The sequence below is a fragment of the Neodiprion fabricii genome, chromosome 4 (assembly GCF_021155785.1).
Source record: "Neodiprion fabricii isolate iyNeoFabr1 chromosome 4, iyNeoFabr1.1, whole genome shotgun sequence".
NCBI classification, from domain to species: Eukaryota; Metazoa; Arthropoda; class Insecta; order Hymenoptera; family Diprionidae; genus Neodiprion; species Neodiprion fabricii.
Window position 1 is genome coordinate 38,917,602 of NC_060242.1, and position 21,009 is coordinate 38,938,610.

Genomic DNA, 21,009 nt, shown 5'->3' on the forward strand with positions numbered 1-21,009 from the left:
CATACCTGTAAAGATTGCAATTGCCGTTCCCTGCTCGGTGTTTCCTGTTTCTTTAAAATATTCTCCCTCCACTGAGAGAATTTCTCGTTATTAGCCGTCTTTTCATCGAGCACCGTAACATCGCTCACACCGCGTCCGTCGTCAGAAGCATCGCGAACGGCGGCTTTGAGAGCCTGATTTCCGCTCACGGAGTTTCCCCGAGACCTGGGTTTCGCGACGATGGATATCTTGATATTCGCCCTGCTGACCATATGGGGCGAACCGTCGTCCCCGCGGACCGGCGGAGCGACTTCCGGTCTCTGCGGCGTTTCGTCGACGCTCCCGAGCTGCCTTTCCTCGCTTTGGGGTAGCGAGGAAGTCGAGCTCCTGGATGATTCTCTGCGAGTTTGACTGGCGCTCGAGCTTTTGCGACTCAGCGGCAGTTCCGGATCGCGATCGGCCCGCTCGATCTCGTCGAAGATGTCGACGTTCTTCGGCCGCGAGTAGGTCGTTATCACGAAATTCGACAAGGTATTATCAACCGGTGCAACACCTGGCGTCGAGGAGACGTGGGAAGTCCTTCTGGAGCTGTTCTCACTCCCGGACTTCCTTCTGCTTCGTTTGCTCTGATGATGGCCGTCGTCGTCGTTGATGGGCGGTACTTTCGTAGTCGGCGATACCGGGGCGCTGACCTCTCTCCGCTTCGCTTCAACCGCTGTTCTGTCCTTCAGTTCTTCATCCGCTATCAATTTTTCTAATTCGCGAACCGGCACTGGCTCGGTAATCGCAATTTTTCCACCTTCCTTTGCCGTAGGGACCTCGGTGTCCCTGAAGCCGCTTGGAGGTTCCGGAAGCTGGTATTCCCAGTCGGGTAAAGCGGGCTGATGAGCGTCGATAAAGTCCGGTGCGTCTTCGCCGACATCCGGTCTGGAAGCCGATTCTTCGTCTCTCGCCATCGGTTTATCCGCCTTTTTCGACTCTACTGGTGGTTCCAAATCTTTGGCCAAGGATGAAACTGCAGCCACAGTCGCCTGTGATCGCATCAGAGAACTGGAAAGCGTATCCGAAACTTTTTTGAGCAAATCTGTCGTCGTTGTTGCGGGGCTTGTGTTTGGTGCAATCTGCACAGCCGCATCCGCTTCTGAAATAAGGAATCATCAGGGTGCTGTAATAGATGCGATTTTATACAAAATAACTTTAGTCTCCGGAATTTAAGCGCGGGTCTTATATCGCTCACGAAGTACTTCTTTCAATGTAACGCGCAGTTCTATAATCAATAGAACACCGATCGGTTCATTTTGCCGACAGCAAAAAGGGCAGTAAGAATTTATGGATTGAACTACTAGGCTTTACGTACCGCGAATAGACGATTCGACGCTTAGAAGCGAGAAATGATGTAATTATCGGCACGAAAAAAAGAAAAGGTACTTTTGCAGCTACAGTCACTGATTGCTATTGTACAGCAAAATGATTTCCGGTCGCCTTAAAGGTGTAATCAGACCGTTATCGCTCCAGGCAGAGAGACGCAAGTTGCAGGACAGTCTCGAACGCACGGCAAAAAGATTTGAACGACGATTAAAATTAACTGTCATCGATCGATGTAATTTGTCATGTTTTCTATATGGACCTGTTTATTGCGCAATGCTATGCGGATTTCGATTGATGTTGTGTAACGTGTATCAATCAGCCATAGACGACACACGACGTCAGGTATTTTCTACGCACGTTGTTTGCAGAAGTTTATAGAGCTATTCGCCAATTTTCTTTCTCCTTTTTTCTATAAATATAGGTTACAATTTTCTACTTCGAATTGTCGTTCACCGTTTACACGTAATTTCACGCTCTCAATAAATGAGGGTACTTTTTACCGATAACTCTCTTCGCCGAAAGTTATACATACAGGAAAGCAATTTGTCTGTTGACTTTATTAAATTTGAAACGAAAAAAACTGTCACCTTCAGTGTGGTGAATTCGTGGGACCACATCATCTGGATATGTATATTTTGCACTGAATTGCCCTGAGAACCGCAATATTACGGTTATACATATACACGTATATTTATGTACATACTGAAACGGCAGTAAAATTTACCGCATTCTCCGCAATCTTCCGTTACTCGAAACTGTGTATATAGTTACACATCGACGTTTACCAAAGCCGCACGCGATGACGCGGACTATGAGTGCAGTTTCTAAAATTTTGCCATTGGAATTTGAAGTGCACAAGGAAATACGCCTATATTTCAACATCCTAGTAATTATTCATCCTTGAACCAATAATAACATATTGAATTTCTTTCGAATAGTTTTAAGAAAAAACTTACGATATACCTACACCGCAATTATATTCCTGATGTACTATTATTACGCGAACCGGAGTAAACAATTATAGCTTAGTTATAAATTCTCCAGCGGCCGAACAATTCTTGTAAAATAGAGTTTAACTACAGTATAAGTATACCTATAATAACAAATAAGCACAGGTATAATTATGCTTGTTAGAATTGTGTTACATCGTGGAGTATGGTTAGTAGGGTGGTCTTTATTTAGGGTGTTGATGAATTTTTGCCATCCCACTCCCAAATCAACTTCGAATAATTCAAAAACAATTGCTCGATTTCTTCAGAGATTTACCTCATCTCTAAGATAGTCCGCATTGCGATCGAAGTTTCTTATGGTAATATACCATGGAAAAAACTTTTTTCTCAGTACATATTTTATTGCAAAAGTAATAATGTTCTAAAAAAATCTGTAACTGTGAGGTTTTAGTGGGCATTAGTGCTACTATCTGAAAAAAAATTCACATCATCATACCAGGCAATCTCAACGAATTTCACACCCTGGAAACCTGCCTTTTTTTTATTATTTAGAGTTGAGGTAAAAATCGGAAAAAAATTAGGCAATTATTTTTTAACTATATAAAGTTGATTTGGGGGGTGGAGTGGCGAAAATTACTAAACACCCTAAATAAGGACCACTCTAATGAATACGGAAGAACAATTAATCGAGGAGAGTCTTTCTGTGCGGAGCGTGTCAGGATAACGAGTGTTACTAGAATGTTATACATATCATAACCCGACGTGCACCTGAATAATTATCCTCATCCTCCGCCGTACCATCGCCCTCTAAATATTCCCGCCGTTCCCAGGTAATACTGTTGGCAAGAAACGGCGGCAACTCGTTGTTGCTGTAAGCGGCAGGTCTGAGTTCCTTGGATTCTTTCTCGTTAGTTGCAGAATGGCGGCCATGTTTTCCGGTGGGATAAGAGTCCGTCGACAAGTCCGAGATGTTTCTGGCTAGGTTTGGGTTCAGGGCGAAGGTGAAGTCGACGGATCGCGAGGTCAAGGGCCGTCCTCCACCCTCGAAGGTGTTTATCTCAAAGTTGTTGAGCGTGGAATGACTCCTGAGGACCTTGGCCCACTTTGCGGGGGCCTTCGGCCGCTCGAACATCTCGAAATTCTCAAGCTCAAGCTCGTTGTCGGTGCCGTCGGTGTTTTCCAGACTTTTCGACGTCCTGCTTGACTGATTATCCTTGTCCAAGATCAACCTTCCGACTCCGAAAGCAGCGTCCACACTCGTATCAACTCTGCCGGTTGTCTCGTAGTCCGACGACTCGGAGCCTGATCTTTCTCCATTATCGTCAAGCTTCGGACGTTGGAAATTGTCGCATTTTGGTATCGTCGATATAACGGCGCACGATCTCGCACAATCCGTAATCGCGGACTCATTGTTCTCAGCTCCGATTTGAGGATCCTTCGTCGCCAAATGCCGAGGATTAGGTCCAGAAATGATCTGTTTTCTCTGAGCCACAACGCGTTTCATCTTTCTTTGATCGAAACGTCGTTCCTCGACGGTTTTCTCATGATCGTTACATACCTCCGATCGTTTATCGACACGCGATACTGTGGCTTCGTCAATTTCTTCAACATTGTTAAACGGTGATTTATCCAATACTTCTTTGAGTCCCGGTTTTCCCTCTTCTCCGTTTTCACGCAAACTCATTTCTGCGTCTTCAAGAGTCTTGCGTTTCGGTTTCTCAGGCACTTTGACATTTCGAAATCTCGAACGGATCGAGATTATTTCGGGTTTCCGAGCTGCTCCGTCAACTCTGGTTGAATTTTGTTCAGCTTGGGGCATTGGAGTCGGGTTCGACGACGGAAGTACATCGGTGTTGTTCAATGGTTGTCCATTGGTTGGTTCGTGGCTACCGACGTTATTAACGACGGTTGTCGTTTCGTCGACAATCTTATTAGGAATAATTTCTAACTGATCTAAATTACTCGTACTTTGCGTGGTTTGGTCTCTTGGCGTGGGCGAGGGTAAATACGGCGGTGAATTTTTGGGAGGGGCGGAAGTGTTAGCAGCGTTTTCCAACCCGTGAACCAATCCACGGGGCTTCGGGACCGGGGCGACTATATTGAAATACAGAAACAGAAGAGAACAGAAAAGTAGAAAGGCAGACTCGGGAAGGACGGAAGGAGCCGCCACCGTGAAAGAGAAGTTAGTAAAAGCAGCAAGCGTAGCATAGAAGGATAAATGGATCGATGCATTGATAGACAAACAGAGGAAATATTCGCATTCGCGGAAAGGAAAGTCGCAGGATTGCAATGATAAACGCGTCGACTGGCGAGGTGGTGACAACAACCTGTAGACACGATCTAAACGAATTCCCCGGTTCTGCTCTCGAGAATGGAGTTTAATCGTATCAAAAAGCTGTTCCAATTCTCGTTGGACTCTTGCCGACTGACGAGACCAGGTGGCGGAGGTTTAAAAAGGCTGACAACTTTTCTGTCCACCTTCGCTTCGAGTCCGCCGTTAGAATTCGGAATCAAACTAGGAAGCGAGGGTATATTATCAAGATCAGAAAAATCCCCGTGAACCCTGACCTCGGGTACCAAGATCTGATTCGTGGGTACAGGGACGGATTGTATGCTCTCCGGTTTTGCCGATATCGCGAATATCTGCAAATTGCTAAGCGGGAACGATGAGGCGGGTTGAAATCGAATATCCGAGTTCGAATTTTCCCGGGATGAAATTTTGAGCTCCTTGTGCGACCGCGCCAGTCTAACATCCCCTAGTCTGGGCTCATCGCTGGCACTGTCCAAGGAAAAATACGGTTTCGACTTGGCCTGAAAGCTCCGGGAGGATGTCAATCCACCCGGGATCTCATAGCTGTTCGATATCTTGGTATCCTTGAGCTTGGTAGTGCTCTGAAAGCTGAGACTCTGCTTGATCATTCTGACCCTACACCGTTCGTCACATATGTAATTACCACTGTGGGATCTCTTCGGGCTAAATCTACTCTCGAGCAAGCCGCAAGTCGGCATTTCGTCAATAATCTCGGTAAACTTCAAAGACCCGGAAAGATCGGGTGACGCGGTTTCGACAGCGGGTATCGACGACCTGGCGAAAAGGACCCTGCGAGTATCCGGAATTCTATCAAACGGAGAACGATCGCGGCGGCTACCATAAGTCGTCATCGTCGCCTCACCAGTCTCGACAACGTTCTCCAAACTATGCCTGGACACGAAGCTGTAGGAGGTTGCATTTTGCTCCATGCTGCTACGGCTACGGACTAGCTTACCTCGTTTGCGTTCACTAGCGATTTCTACGTTAGGAATGATTGCTGCGACCTCGACGATCTTGGGACTGGGGTTGACGCTAGGCGCCGATTTTTCCGACAGTATCGGTGACTCGTAAAACCGAGCCGAGTCGACGTTGATCGCAGCAGGCTTATCTTCGACTCGCGCTTCGTCGATCTTTGGTGTGATCGAGGCCCGATTTTCAGACCCTAAACTGACCCGAGGTTGGGCCTGCAGTCTTGATTTGGTAGTACCAACGGCAACATCCGAGGACGCTTTAGTCGGCAACGACGTCTCAGCTACAGAGGTGAAGGACTCTTCGGAATCCACGATGCGCTCGAGAGCCTGTATCGAAGTTGACGAGGTCAAAGGCCTCGGCGGCGGCGGTGCCGGGGCAGCTTTTTTCTTTCTCAAACCTGCAAGGATTCGTATTTTTATCGACAAGGGTCCAACGACAAGTGTTGCAATTATGTCGTACCAGCGATAAGCGACTTGAAAAATACTTTCCAGCCCAACCGACGCATCGACGATGAAAAAAAAAATAAGGAAAAAGAAACCAACTCACCTGCTGAACTGAGGGAAGAGTTGCTGGTGACGCGAGCAATGGTGGAAGTTCTCTGGTTAGAAGCGGCAGCTAAATTCCCGAGACTCTTGCTGGCCTGGGAAGTCTCGGCGAGTGTTCTTCCCGTAGACTCAACCGAGGAGGGTGTCTGAAGCCTGCTTCTCCTCGGCAGTGTTTCGGGTACCCTGATGTTCGAGTCGAGGTTGTCACTGAGTACGGATGCCTCGTGGTATCCTGAGCTGTCGCTGCTGTTGCGACTATGGCTGATGATCGTCCTCTCGGCCTTTTCCCTCTCCTTCTCCCTTTCCCCCTCGTTATCCTTTTCCGGATTCTTGGCACCCTTGGTACTCGGACTGGTCTCGACCTCGGCGCGAGGAAGCGGCGGCTTCGGAGCCGGTCGTCGTTTCCTCTGAGGTCTTGTCGGCGCCGTCGGAGCCTGAGGACTTACGCTCCTTCCGGTACCGTCGCTGCGAGCCGGAGATACGCTCCGTTCGCCAAGACTGTCGGTACTGAGGGAGCTCTCCTTTGATTTTTTAAACGCAAAACCGAACACGCTCTGCTTCGCCTCCTGACGTCGCCTCTCCTCCTGACGCTGAAGCGCCATTATGTCCTGCGAGCTAAGCGACGATCCCAACGGACGACGTTTCGGGCACAGCGTCACCTCCTGGAGATGGTAGTCCTGCAGGGACAGCGACAGGTCGAGCGTCTCCTCGATGTTTGCTGAAATTCGTTTTTCCATTTTATTTTATATCCATTAACAGAACGTCCACGGGTCACGTATTTGAAGCGAGAAATATCAGACGTTCATCTCTTTGTCGCGTTCAAATTGAGGTCTTGGGTATAAGCACGGATGATTCATTTTCCCTGTTACGAATCGAAATTACAAATTACGTACCGGTATAATAACAATGGCGAATAACGATGATCGCGCCTATTGACTTTCAATTAATTTTAATTTTCAAGGTCACACTATCGTCTCGATACATCATTTTTCATGACACCATTTTTTTTTTTATCCAAAACTGCGAACGCTTGCCTCTAAAGTATATACGTATAATAATGATAATATGAGGTTAAAGAAAAAATAAAAAAATTGACGAGGAAACCTTTTTTCTGTTTATTTATAACTTTCAGCACCGAAAACCTTCACAGCAAAGTAACAACATTACGTTATATCGCGTGCCCGCTTTAAAAACTGCGTACAGTATACAACACACGGAATTCCATGACTAATTAGATTCTTCGCTCCTCCAAACTTCATCGGGGCTTCTCGAAGCTCTACGAGTGTATCAATACACCGAGAAGCCCGCCGCCAGTTTGCTAAATGATCAGCGGCAGGTAGTTACGTTATCTAAACCGCACCGTTCGTCACATTCGTCAATAATAATCTGTCGAATAATAACTGATTGCGCGTCAGTTTTCCGCGAGCTTTAATAATACAAAACTTGTACGTCGCAACACGCGACAGCAACGATGACAATTGTCAACGCATGAAAAACCAAAGTTTTAATATAAACAACACAGGCCTGCGAAAGACAATTTTTTAATTTTCCCTTAAAATAATAATATTTTTTTTTTATAGGTATTGAGGTACGTTGAACTAAAATATAGCGCCTTTTCTTTCTACAACACATAGAGCTTCATTTTGAATCAAGATATGCATGTTTACAGATTTTTGTAAAAAGTTTCATGAAAAATGAAAATATAACGAATATGAATTTGAATGTTCAGGTATATATTGAACAGCATTAGTTTCAAACAAGACTTAAAAGACTAGATAAATGAAAAAAGACTTGCGACATCGTTTTCTACTTTGTTCAAAACACTTGTTCAATCTTTTTCTCTTGTACTTACGAAGCACTGAATATGCTTAAAACCACCATAAACAACAACTAGTGAAGCTAAAAGAATATTTAAATATCAACACTACCATTAATGCATATAATTAAGAAAAAAAAATTTAGGAGTTTGGATATCAGGATGTTTTTAATATTTTCTTCACAGATTCGTACTTAATACCTACCGAAATGACTACTCAGTTTTATCAGGGGTAAAACCATCGCAGGCCTGTGTAATAAGACGGGTAAACCGAATAATGACTCACCGGGATGTCGAAGCTCGTAGTTATTCCTGTCGAGGTTTTTCTCGCGGCAAACTTCGTCGAGAATTTTTCCCAGGTTCATCCTCGAGCTTACCCTGGAAACGTAGAGCTGATTCCTGGGTAAATGGACCTACGGATCGAAGCGAAGGAGATGTTCTAATTCGGGAATTTCGTGTTCTACACGCACGGTGGTGGAATGCTTAACAAAGAGACACCTGCCTTGGCGGGCGGGTAATAGGATCACTGGTATTACGTATTGTAATTTACCTGTAACCGAAACGTCGGTTCGAACGGTTGGTTTGCGTGCCTCGTCTTCATCGGCGCGAACGTGCCTTGTTTGGGTAGCAGCTTCACCTGTACAATCATTAGGTTAGACATGTATATACCGGTGTTATAAACGTTGGAGGCATGCAATGGCGGGTAGGTGTATAAAAATAAAATATAAGAAAAACGAATCGGAATCCAGATATCGAGGTGTCATTATTTCCCCGTTATAATAGAGGGACACTCCTTCTCACCTATATTACACTTCCATAGCTTTACTGTAAATTTTTCATGATCTATGCATCATTGATCGCCGCACGATCATGACAATGGTAATAATATCATTACGTATATGTATTGCCGCAAGAATGCCGAATCGCATTCGACGGTTATACAACAATACACATGCATCCACGAAATCGAGATACTGACGTAATTCTCCTTGGTAGGTATAAAAAAAAAATAACGATCGGAAGGATTACATCCTCTATACAATTGTGGTACAAACCTGCAACGCGTCCAGCGCGCCTATCGGTGTATTAGGATGATGGGTAAGAACCAAGCCGTGTTCTCCAATAGCCTCGAGGGTGTAGCTGGACGCTGATAATTTCTGGGACGTTGCAACTTGGACGAGGAGATCCATCATCGGTGTGCTAAACGATCACGGGAGAAGAAAAGTTCGGTATCAAGTAGTAGTCCGTTACACTTGCGAGTGTTCTCAAAACACGGGATAAATCCTCTATTCTTGCACACGACTAAAGGTGTTCCGTCAGCGTGACTTTGGTAAACAGTAACGTGCCAAGTTTAAATCCCAAATATTGCAAAAACTTCCATTGAACATTTCTCTGTCTCTCGAGATTCTGCCTCGATAAATGGTAACGAAATTGCAAATCGTGTGCCAAGAGGATGAGGGTGGTGTACGAACGATGTTTTATTCAGGGTCCCTGACGGACAACCGGTAACGACTATATAGGTAGTTACCAATACTTAGACACAACACAGGACCGAGTGTACACACTGCATCTCTGTTTACGTAATCGATTGTCCGTCCAGTAACGGTACGGTTCTTATACATATTTGAAAGTAAGAATACAACTGGTAGGCAACAGACTCTGGTACCGGTGGTGCTGTTTGTTGCTGGTTCAGAGAGCATCGTGTGAAGCAGTTGCGTAACAACGGCCAGATAACCCGGACGATGCTTCACGCACACAAGGACGAGGAGGAGGACGAGTTACGATCGTCCTGCATGTACCGAATGGATTACCATAAGGACTTCCGGTTTCGGATAACCCAAATAAAGCGGGGATCGATGATAAGTCGGAGTATGCTCGGAGAGATTCGACTTCGGGGTCTCCGACCGATTGTTAGTACCACTGTCACGCAGAGTCGAAGACTGCAGGTATAAGGTACAATGTTTATCTACTTTCTAAAGAGTCAAGTAACACGCTGTGGCAGCCGCAGAAAATTTTCTCCGTTTCACCGTATACACATTCTCATGGCTGTGAACTTACGCGGACTTGGTACCGGTAAGTAGGTACATACTTATAAACGACTCTCATGTCGGTCTTATAAGCAATAGAGTGTAATTGTGCAGTTGAACGAGTAAAGATAGTCTAAAAGTAGCGCCGGAGGCTTGACAAGGTCAAGTTTGCGCATAAATCGTCGTACGATTGACAACGCGAGGTTTTTTTTTTTTTTTTTTTTTTATCCTCGATAGTTTGTCAAATTGCAAAACTTGCCGTTTCCACTCTAACACTTTCGTACTGCAATATCCTCCTGCAGCGGTGAGCAAATCGTTGTTCTCCTAATAATTACTTCACCCAACGAACGAAATATCCTTTATATTAACTATGTATAATACTACCAAGGATGCCTGGACTAATGGAAACGAGCAATCGGTTCCAAGCTAGCTGGGGTTTCACAGTTTCGCAGTTACCTCCTCAACTAAAACACCGTACATCTGACGAGAAGATTACCGCCTCACCGTCAAGGTTCGCGGGGCACGCATACATAGTACATGAACACTTCGTTATAAAAAAAAAAAAAAAAACTAAAAAAAAACTCGAGGAGCAATTCATCTTCCAAATAGAAAAAAAGATGGGAATAACATCTGGAAATAAGATTTTTTTTCGTTTCTCTTTCCGGTTGAATCCCAATGCAGACTTTATAGGTGGTTGTATGCATTACGCATGAATACCTTCTGGCCACGGTTACTCTTCGCGCATTTCCGTTTCCAGTGCGACGGGGATGATGACCATTTGTGATGTGATGATTGTGGTAACGGTGATGATTCCGACCGTGCTGATGACGGTGCTCGTCCTCATCCCCCTCGTACGTCTCGTCGTTCTCATAGTCGTCGTCGTTTCGGGGCGGTAGCTGAACCAGAAGTTCCATATTCCCAGCCAACATGTCCGCCGGCGTGTCCTCAGTGACGGTCAATCCCATTTTGGTTGAGGATTGTGACTAGCCTGAAAAGAAGCATACATAGCAGTATGAAATAAAATAGCAAGGATGTTTATGTGAGACGCATTATACCGAGAAAAATATCTCTCTCAAAGAAGAAGAAGAAGAAGAAGAAGAAGAAGAAGAAGAAGAAGAGGAAGAAAATGAAGGAGAATATTTCCTGGGTTTTACCCTGATCTATAAAATTGCCTCAAACGAATGACTTCCATGAAGATTTCAATAAGTCGTTAGAATTCCTCGTAAATCGAGAATGGCGTCATTAATTATATCTCAACGCATTATAATAAAACGCTTGGGATCGTTAATTCGGGGTCTGGTTTCGACGAATTAGAAATCCGCGTAACAACCTTGCGGGCTAGGCTGTTGCGGTTATACTACGGTTTTTCATGGAGGCGAAACAGTTCTGGTTCTACACTCTGCACCCTTGGAAGAAACCTCGGGGCCGCGTAGTCGAAGATGATTGCGTCGTTACCGCGAGCTCGAGACGAGGCGAGCCAAGGCGAAGCAAGGCAAGGCAAGGCAATTGGCGAGGTAAAACGAGGTGGGAAAGAGAGGAACGAAGAGTACGGTGGTCGTAAGGAACAGCGGAGTCAGGGGAACCGATTTCTCATCCATGTCTAGTCAACTAGAAGGATTTCTTCGGTCATAATTGGCACCAGTCACGAAAGCGTATCCGGCCGTCCGGCACATTTTCACCGCATAGGCATCGAGTCGATTTCAACTGATGCAGTTTTACCGGGGTTGTTAGCAAAAACTGCTTCTCCGATTCCGCTGTGTCGATGGCTCATCATCGAGCGAAATAAAGAGAAAGAAGATTAAAAAAAAAAGAAGAAAGAAACAACTATCCGCGTGACTTAAAAATTATCTCCTGGACTTGAAACAAAGTTCAGACAACTCGTTACGTGTTCGGACACAAAAGTTGAGCCTGCATCATCGTTCTTGGAATGTCCGTCGTAGGTACGCGCGATGCGTTTCAATCGATTTGCTTCGCATATCGCACATGAGTAACCGTTAATACTTTCTTCGAAAAGACAACATTAATTTAATTAGTCAGGAGTTTTATAAGCGACCTGGTCGTGTGCGCCATGCCACGCGAATTAAACAAACGTAAAACATACGAAATGAAGAATTCAGCGATTCATTCACGGTTACGGTGCGGTCAGCGTGACCCAGAACCACGCGATGATTGGCGCAATGTTTCAATCGAATCGATCAACTTTCCGCTTTCAGGTGCACCAGATTGGTCTACTACAATTACTCCTTTATTCTCTATGTCAACTTGATCAAGCTTCGGAACAAGACATCGATAAAAAGCACCCAAGAGGATGTTGGGTGTCACTTGGTCATCAGTTTCGCATATCAGCATCGAATCAAAAGACGTCAAAACCGTCAATCATCACAAGTAGTGAAAACTCATGTAAATTTAAACCATTCGTCGATAATACCCGAACGTAATCAATAAGCATGGATCAATTAAACGTGTAACATATTCAGCCCAAACTACCTCCGTCAATCACGTGAAACACAATGGAGATAAAACTAGGACACGTGGAGGAGTGAAATACGCGATGAAATTGGAGTTGTTATGAACCAACGAGAAGGGACGTTTGGAATAGTGAAACTGCGTTACGTAGGTGCGCGATGACAAGCAAACTCTGGAGTGCGATGACAGGTGCCGTCGTGTTCGAGCGCCTACGTACCGTGTGTGCATACACAACATTAAACATACGTGTGTACGAACCATACGTTCAATGTAGAAGCTGCTATCCTCTCCCACGCGTCCCTCCTTTCTCAACAGAAGTTGCGCGGCAAGGACGTTCAAGGACGTCTGAGGACATACCGTGAAGTTATTAAAAACTATTCGAAACTCCGTGAACTTGTCCGTGCGTCGATCAACGACACCTTGGAAGAACGAATCCTTGTCTTGGGTCACCTCGGCCATTGATCATCGACCAGTTGTCAATGTATTGAAATCCATGAACGGAGAAAACGATTATGAAACTCTTGACGATTTTCGTTGATGGAAGGATCGACCAACGATTAAACCGACTGCACCGTGTCATCGTGGTACGCGTCTGTTTAATTAAACCCTCTTGGAAAGATCCAGTGTTGGTTAAAGTAAGGCAAGATACATCATCCATCAAGCGGTGAATGTATCCGATGATGATGTCAGACTTGTACAGTATTACGAGCCCCGAGGCTGCTCGGCACACGAAGAACAGGGTCCTAAATTGATCATAGAATTGCTTTTCCGCTCTCCCCGACGAGTTTCCTTCAATCGTCAGTCCAATGCCTTAAAATTCCCTATACCGTTTAAATCTGATTCAGTGAATGTTTCACCAGATAGTACACACGTCGTACTGATAAAATTGTCGATTCTTACCGTACGATAACCATCCTACGAAAACGCATATCATTCAACCGTCCGAACAACAGCCAGTGACAGTGCTTTTACACAATCAGTATGTCCATCTCGTTGATCGAAGGTGTTGATATTTGACCGATGTCGGCATGTCGATCACTGACCATTCGCTGATTGATACCAAAGTACGAGGTAACGGATCTCCGAGATGACGACTCGAGACCCGGAAGTCGATACGACGCATCGCTCAAGGCAGTCTGTTCGACCTTGCGGATCCCCGATGCACTTCGCACTTTTTCCCGGCTACGTTCGTCTCCCGATCATGTTACATTACGATACTCAACCGTAGTTCCCGCATTTCAGATCTCTCGTGTACACCTGTTCGACACGAGCCATTAACGGATATCGCGATGGCATCGTTGGCGGAACTCACGGGATAAAATTCGATGGAGAAAGAGGAGGAAGAGGGCGAAGAGGAACGACCTGGTCTCGCCTCTTACTCCGTACCATCGACGTAACATGCGATTACGTATCGCTTAGGTGCTCCATGCGCGCACACACGTGTACCTCTTTACATGCGGCGAGTTGGTCAGGCCGGCTTTCATTGCGGAAGGCCCTCGATCGGATAGCCGCGGGATCGTCAAGACACACAAACACGAACACACGTTGATCAGGGATCAAACTCTCGAGTTGGTGCGTGGGCGAGTAGAGAGCGTTTCCAGAACCCGGAGACATACAGATGTTGCATATCACTGTGTAGTACCACGTCTACATCCATACCCACATTACGTGCGATTACGTGCCCGGTGAATTGCTGTTACACGATCATGATCAGAATCTGCGTACACGTTACGCGTCTTGATATTTCACATAATTTCTTAAAAGTGTCTTTGAAACGTCTTTGCGCAACGACGTCGAACCTACAATGAAGAGTCCATTCGTATCCAGACTCAGGGTACAAGATTCACTTCACCATGATTTGCGCCAAAGAGTCACCTTTAAGAAAATCCCTATTTATTAATCCAACTTTGAGTAAGTTTTTTAATACTTGGATAGGTACGATCCAGCGGTTTCAACACTATCAATTTCCCTCAACAATCAGACCGAAGCAAATCTGTAAAATTACTGGCCGCAGACTCAGATTACAGGTAACGAATACATCCATTGCATAAGCGGTGCTAAGGTGATCAAAAAACCGTAGAGTACATCTACCCTACCGGACGAGATCAGTTAATTATCTTTCAACTTTTCGCAAACGGTGAAAATACTGTGAGCAAATGTATATTGTTCACACTATACATGCCATTTTACGACAGTGTCTAATTGTTACGTGATTGATTAACGATCAAGCATCCTCGATCACTGTGTGAGCACGTATTTGTACCTGCGCATATATGGTTGAGATAAATCGATCCCTCGTATAGAAGCCAACCGTGGTACCTACCGTATACTACACGTTGGAAGTTGGAGCTTGGAAGTTGGAAGGAACCAACATGGTCTGTAAGTGCGTCTCATCGTTGGACGCTTTATCGGTCTTGTCGCTCGAGGCGAACATATACATATATATACATATAATATACAAGCATGCGTATTTGTGTTTGGAATGTATGCGAGAACATAGATGGTTTCGTATGGTCCTTTTAGGCGGTATAGAAAGCTGAAGAAACGAACGAAAGAAGGAACGAACTAACGAACAACGAAATAACACGACGCAACAACTCGCGCCCCGAATTTCGTATCAAAATGTCAGCATTGACAGGAGTAAACACGCACGCGATTCGCTCCTACGTGCAATTAGATATTTAAATATATTTATAATACCCGTATACAATATACATATACGTATGATTTTGCTATCCACACCCCGCGACTAGTCGTTCGCACGAATTTTACATAACCCGCGATACGTACCGTATGATTCCTCATAAGTATTCACGCCGCGGCACGCGTGTGCAAATACATACATATATACATATATATAATTCATGAATGTACGTATGTACGTATGTTAAATCGGATTTACGTATATCTAAACGCATGTCTCGTTTGACGGATGCGAAATCGACAGATTTCATCGATAAAATTTCTGTTCGTCTCGTCAATCTTTATAAATTTACGTTCTATGTTTATCATCGTTGTCGACACATTTTTTTTTTTTTTTTTTTTTCAATCTTCTAACGATGGGTTTTTTATTATTCAATTTCGCTAAACTCGTGAATTTGGATGATTTAGAAAGAATTATCAACGTCGCTTAAACACTGTCAGACATGCGATTAAATATACCGTAATTGAAACCAAATTATTCCCGTAAATTGAATGATATCGACAATGTTTTTTTTTTTTTTTCTTTGTTCCAAACGTAAAACGGGAAAGTTCCATGGGAAAGGAACGTTCTTCTTCCTCTCTGCATTATTGCGCATACGTAATATACGTAAAGTGTTTCAAAATAATGAGGTCCTACCCCCCCTATCTCCGTTAAAAAACGATAATTGCTAAAGTTATGTGAAATTTAATTCCACTGTTTCTGATGCAAACGAATGCACGTTGAAGACACTTTCTTTTCTCAACCTGTTACTTCGAGAACGAGGAGAGAAGAAAACAAGCGGTCGAATACTCTTTTCTTACAGCAGTTAGGGTGTTTACGTTGTACGTTATAATACCGTCGAGACCTGAAATAAAATTTGAAAAAAAAACAAAAAAAAAAAACCGCGAATCTTGCTTACGGATTTAAAAAACTTTTTGGTTTTGTTTTTCAATCTTCACGGCTTCGCGCAGTTTGTAACACAAGACTGTACTCGACGATTAACATTTTATCAGTAACTTTTAAACCGTATCAGTGTAATTTCAGGTGGTTTTACATAAATATACGGCAACTTGTGATAAATTCGATCATCATGATACATCCCAGGTATAAAAATTAATCGTTTTTTCCGATTAATCGACTAATCGACGGTTTCGATTAATCGAAATTGCCTGACACTAATTCTGCCGATCAATCGTCATGTGAATCGAAACCGTTTCGATTTATCGACTAATCGGAGAAACGATTAATCGATGAATCAACGGTTTCGATTAATCGAAGTTCCCCGATACCAATTCTGCCGATCAATCGTCATGTGAATCTAATTCGTCGATTTATCGATTAATCGAAGCTACCGATTAATCGATCAGCGTAAAACCTCTAACGAAAGTCTCGTCCGAAAGACTGCGCGCAGAATCAGAAACGTAACGATCGCCGTTCCCGCAGTATCGTAGACTGGAATAAACCTAATATATGTAAAAGTTGGCGAATCCAGACGAATGTAAAGAAATGTAGAATCCGGCGTGTAATCGCGTGCAGTTGGCAAGGTTTAACCGATCGATCGTGGTACGGAGATAACGCAAGTACACGATGCTGACTTAGAGAGCGGGCAAGGTCATTGCCTCGGGTGTACCAGGCTACTCACCTTATCCTCCTCGACGCGGTTTGTATACCCTGCCTACTATTTGCGCCAACATAGAGATGTAAGTTACAGGTAAGAGGTATTGCAAGACTCTGCAAGCCTGCGGATTCGTTCCGTCAACGACGCGACGCGACGACGAGTGTGTGAGTCTTCCACGGTCCCGGAGCAAAACGGTACCTTATACCGGCGTGTCTACGTACGTAATAATAAGTGGTGGTAGGTGTGCGGGTATACACACACACACACACATATATATATATATCAGGGTGATTCGGAAAAAAAATTTTTTTCCAAACAGGTTCAAAAGTTTCAATGACACCGGTTAAAATTTAAGATTTTGATATTAATATTAAGGGGTGACTCATCGCACTTTTCGATTTTCCATAAGAATTGGATAGGAAAAACGTTGTTTGCTTCTTCTAGTTTTTATAACTAGCTAAGGAAACGTCGTAAAAAAAACCTCAAGGACATAGTTTTGTAGGAAATTGAATGCTTTACAAGAAAAGCTCTTTCGTAAAAATTTCGTAAAACTAACTGTGTCAAAGTTAAAGCCTGTCAAAAGTTGAGTTACTTATAATTTGACCTTTTTTGAATATTACAGCGTAACTACCGGTAAGAATGTACAAAAATAATCGATTATTTTTCCGAACGTTTAGTTTTTGGTTTTTTTTTTTATCGAATCAACGAAGCAATACAATATCAATAACTTGTGTGATTAAAGTGTCAGTTGTTGTCATTGTCTCAGTTGCAAAGATATTTTCGAATGAAACTATGAATTGTCAAAAAAAATTTCCGCTGTCATGACTGCGTAATGAAGTGTACGAAATTTTGATTTCAAATGCCCCGTTTCAATAAAATACAAAATAATTTATCGATCGATTAATTTTTATCGATTTAATCGAATTGTGTTCGATATTATGTTTTTGGACTCGATTAATCGACGCATCGATTATTTTTAACTTAGCAGTCATCGATAGTGCAACGTTGGTAATTTAAACGATGCGATGTAATAAACAAGCATTGCGCAAAGATAAGTGAGATTAATCGAGTGTTGCAGTGGTTAATTATATATTATTATATTATACTTTTTGTCAATTTATAAGCATTACGAGTTATATTGTCTGTCTGCTAAAACAAAAGAACAAATTGCGTATTCTTGTTTTGCTTTTTTTTTTTTTTTTCTTTAACAACTTTCAAAGAAAATTTTTTTACAATTTCGTTTACAGTTGTCCTGCGGCATATACGTATCATAATACCGAATGGATCTATAATTCATTGAAAAATATCATCGAGAGGAAGTCGTCGAATATGAAAAACTGGTCTAATTTGTTTTGTTTTTTTTCATCAAAATCTACCTGCGATCGCGGAGCGAATTAAAATGCGTTGCAGAAAGAAAGAGGAAGATATAAAAAGCAGGTTTCTATTCCGTTGCTTATTTTCCCAGCCTAGTTCGCATTGCAAAACTGCACACACGCAATTTTAAAAACGTACATGTATAACGTGTAAGAAATTAAACCTGCATCATTTCAGACAATTCGCACATTACACATACCTACCTCGACGAAAAACAATCGTATATATATATATATATATATATACATGTAATGTAAAAAGAGACAAGTGTACAACGTGTATTAATAATAGTGGTGGATCAGATACTGCATATATATCTATATATATATATGTATATATATATGCGTACACTTGTTATATTAAAGAAAGCACGGTCCGTAGGTAATGATTAAAAGTTATATTATACACAGTAAAAACCAGAAGTATATAATACAACAAACAATATGTAATATTTTATTTTTAACTTGTATACGTACCCCGTTTCAGGATATCTTTCGGTATAATAAGTTTAAACTTCTTATGTCGTATAACAGGAAGAATTCGTAAATATTTAAACGTTGAAAACAAATAACGTGACGTGATTAAAAAATAATTTCCCAATCGGTGATAAAATTCGTCGTAAATAAGATAAAAAAAAAAAAGAAAGAAAGAAAAGGAAAAAGTGAATCGAGGGAAGAAATGGAAAGCATAATCGATAGATCCTCCGTGAAAGAGATATATCCGCAGGTTCTTACTGGCAGGATTGCGGTAGGCCAGGTAACTCGGCGGACTTGCGGTTTCCGATGCGGGTTTCCGGATCTTTTGAACAACAAGAACAACAACAACAACAACAACAACAACGACGACGACGACGACGACGACGACAACGAAGCGGACGCAATGCTCAACTCTCCGACAATGAGACCACGGCTCTGCCTTTTTCTTCCGTTCTTTCCCGTCCCGCGATCGGCGTTCGCCTTGCTCCAGTTAAGACTCGTTGGATATATCGAATGAAGTGAGAAAGAAAGAGAGAGGTGGGTTTCAAACCGTCGATTATACACACACACAGAGAGCTACGCGCGGTGCGTGCATTAAAAGAAACGCAAGTACCAAGCATGACTCTGGGCAGACTTCAATAATAATCGCGACCGTGTAGTTTTAAAGATCGGTTCGAAGGCACGCGATGACGGACCGACCGTCACGCTTCGCCACGGGCCAACGGCGACGTGATACGTATGCATTATGTACAGTATACATGCCCACGGAAGGATTCAGGTATGAACGTATGAATACCCGGTGCGCGCTTTAAAATGTACATAATTGCATAGATAATATTATCTGAGATAATCATCTTTCATAAATGTAAATCATCTTTTATCTTTTAGATATAACGACGTGTCAGGTGATTTTGTATACGGTAGGTATGTACATGCATGTACACCGAAATAGTGAATTATGACCGTATAAATGCGTAGTATTCACTTTATTTCGCAGATAATATTATCTGAGATGAACATCTTTGATCAATTTAAATCATCTTTTATCTTGTAGAGATAACGAAACGATACGTGGTTGCGTATACGGTACATGAACGTCCACCAAACGAGTGAACGTGTAACTGCGCAGTGTGCGCCTTGTTGCATAGATAGTATTATCTGAAGATGATCATTTTAAATGAAATTCCGTCATCTTTCATCTTATAGAGATAACGACATGACGATGATAGGAAACCCATCGGAGAAGTGTAGTTTAAATTCGCAGTGTCGGCGTAAGCTAGATAATATTATCTGCGATCATCGTCTTTGATGAATTTACAACATATTGTATCTTATAGAGATAAGATTGGTCAAAAGACGCGGGAAAATGTCACGATGTTGAATTTTTTTCGAAATCTACGTATACCCGCAATCCGAGCAGAATTTTAATATGTAGAAAGTGCGGAAATATATTATATACAAAAGTCGAAATGCAGAAGGCTAAAATATTACGTCTATAGAATCGTCAGATCCGTTGATTCTTACGATTTTATAATCTTTCGGATTTCTGTATTTTTAACTTTTTGTACTTCGGTTTTTTCCTATAAATCCCTCAAATTTCCATATCCTAAAATTCGACGAGTTGGATTTTTCAATATTTGTAAATTTTATACACTTGTGACCCTTCTATTTCTGCATTTTTCGATAATTCCACATTGATTCGTACAAGTTTCGTGTTTTTATTATTTATATATTGACTTTTCTATTCCTCGACTTATCACATAGATCACCGCGTTGTTTGTAAATTTTACATTACTATCTTTCCACCATCAATTCCCATCTCTTTTCATTGAACCAAGAAAATCAAGAGATCAAAGACTTACGATGCGAATTTGCCAGAATCCACTCACGTATTTGAAACCGTTACCACAGATTGTACGGATAGATACAATTTTTTGCTCCAACATTTACAAACGATCTCCAGTCGATAAAAACAACCTCTAGGTACAATAATATAACAAAGCCGCAACGATGCGATGCTAGGTATGAAGAGAATAAAATCCCCTTGCGTTTTATTACAGAGATAGATAGATAGATGAATGGATACATAGATAGATAGATAGATAGATAGATAGATAGATAGATGGTTAGATAGATAGACACATAGATAGATAGACAGATAAATAGGTAGACAGATGGATAGATAGATAGACAGATGATGGATAGACAGATAGGTAGATAAACAGATAAATAGATAGACAAATGGATAGATAGATAGAAAGATAGATAGATAGACAGACGGATAGATAGATAGACAGATAAATAGATAGACAGATGGATGGATGGATAGTAAGATAGATAGATGGACAGACGGATAGATAGATAGACAGATGATGGATAGACAGATAGGTAGATAAACAGATAAATAGATAGACAGATGGATAG

At 42.5% G+C, this 21,009-nt stretch overlaps 1 protein-coding gene across 4 annotated transcripts in view; it reads right to left on the reverse strand.

Annotated features, from left to right (window-relative positions):
* Positions 1-21,009, reverse strand: part of LOC124181197 (mucin-5AC) — a 50,149-nt gene that overhangs the window by 3,851 nt on the left and 25,289 nt on the right. For 3 of the 4 annotated variants that reach the window (XR_006870401.1, XM_046567517.1, XM_046567516.1), the window contains exons 2-9: positions 10,686-10,956; positions 8,997-9,141; positions 8,492-8,578; positions 8,228-8,354; positions 6,127-6,843; positions 5,564-5,977; positions 4,266-4,391; positions 6-1,120 (exon numbers count right to left, since the gene is read on the reverse strand). Coding sequence is in view for 3 of the 4 variants with exons in the window: in XM_046567517.1 (XP_046423473.1) it covers positions 6-1,120; positions 4,266-4,391; positions 5,564-5,977; positions 6,127-6,843; positions 8,228-8,354; positions 8,492-8,578; positions 8,997-9,141; positions 10,686-10,933 (2,979 nt within the window). In the remaining variant the exon portion in view is untranslated. The remainder of the gene's footprint in view (positions 1-5; positions 1,121-4,265; positions 4,392-5,563; positions 5,978-6,126; positions 6,844-8,227; positions 8,355-8,491; positions 8,579-8,996; positions 9,142-10,685; positions 10,957-21,009) is intronic. The other variant, XM_046567518.1, reaches the window with a different exon arrangement.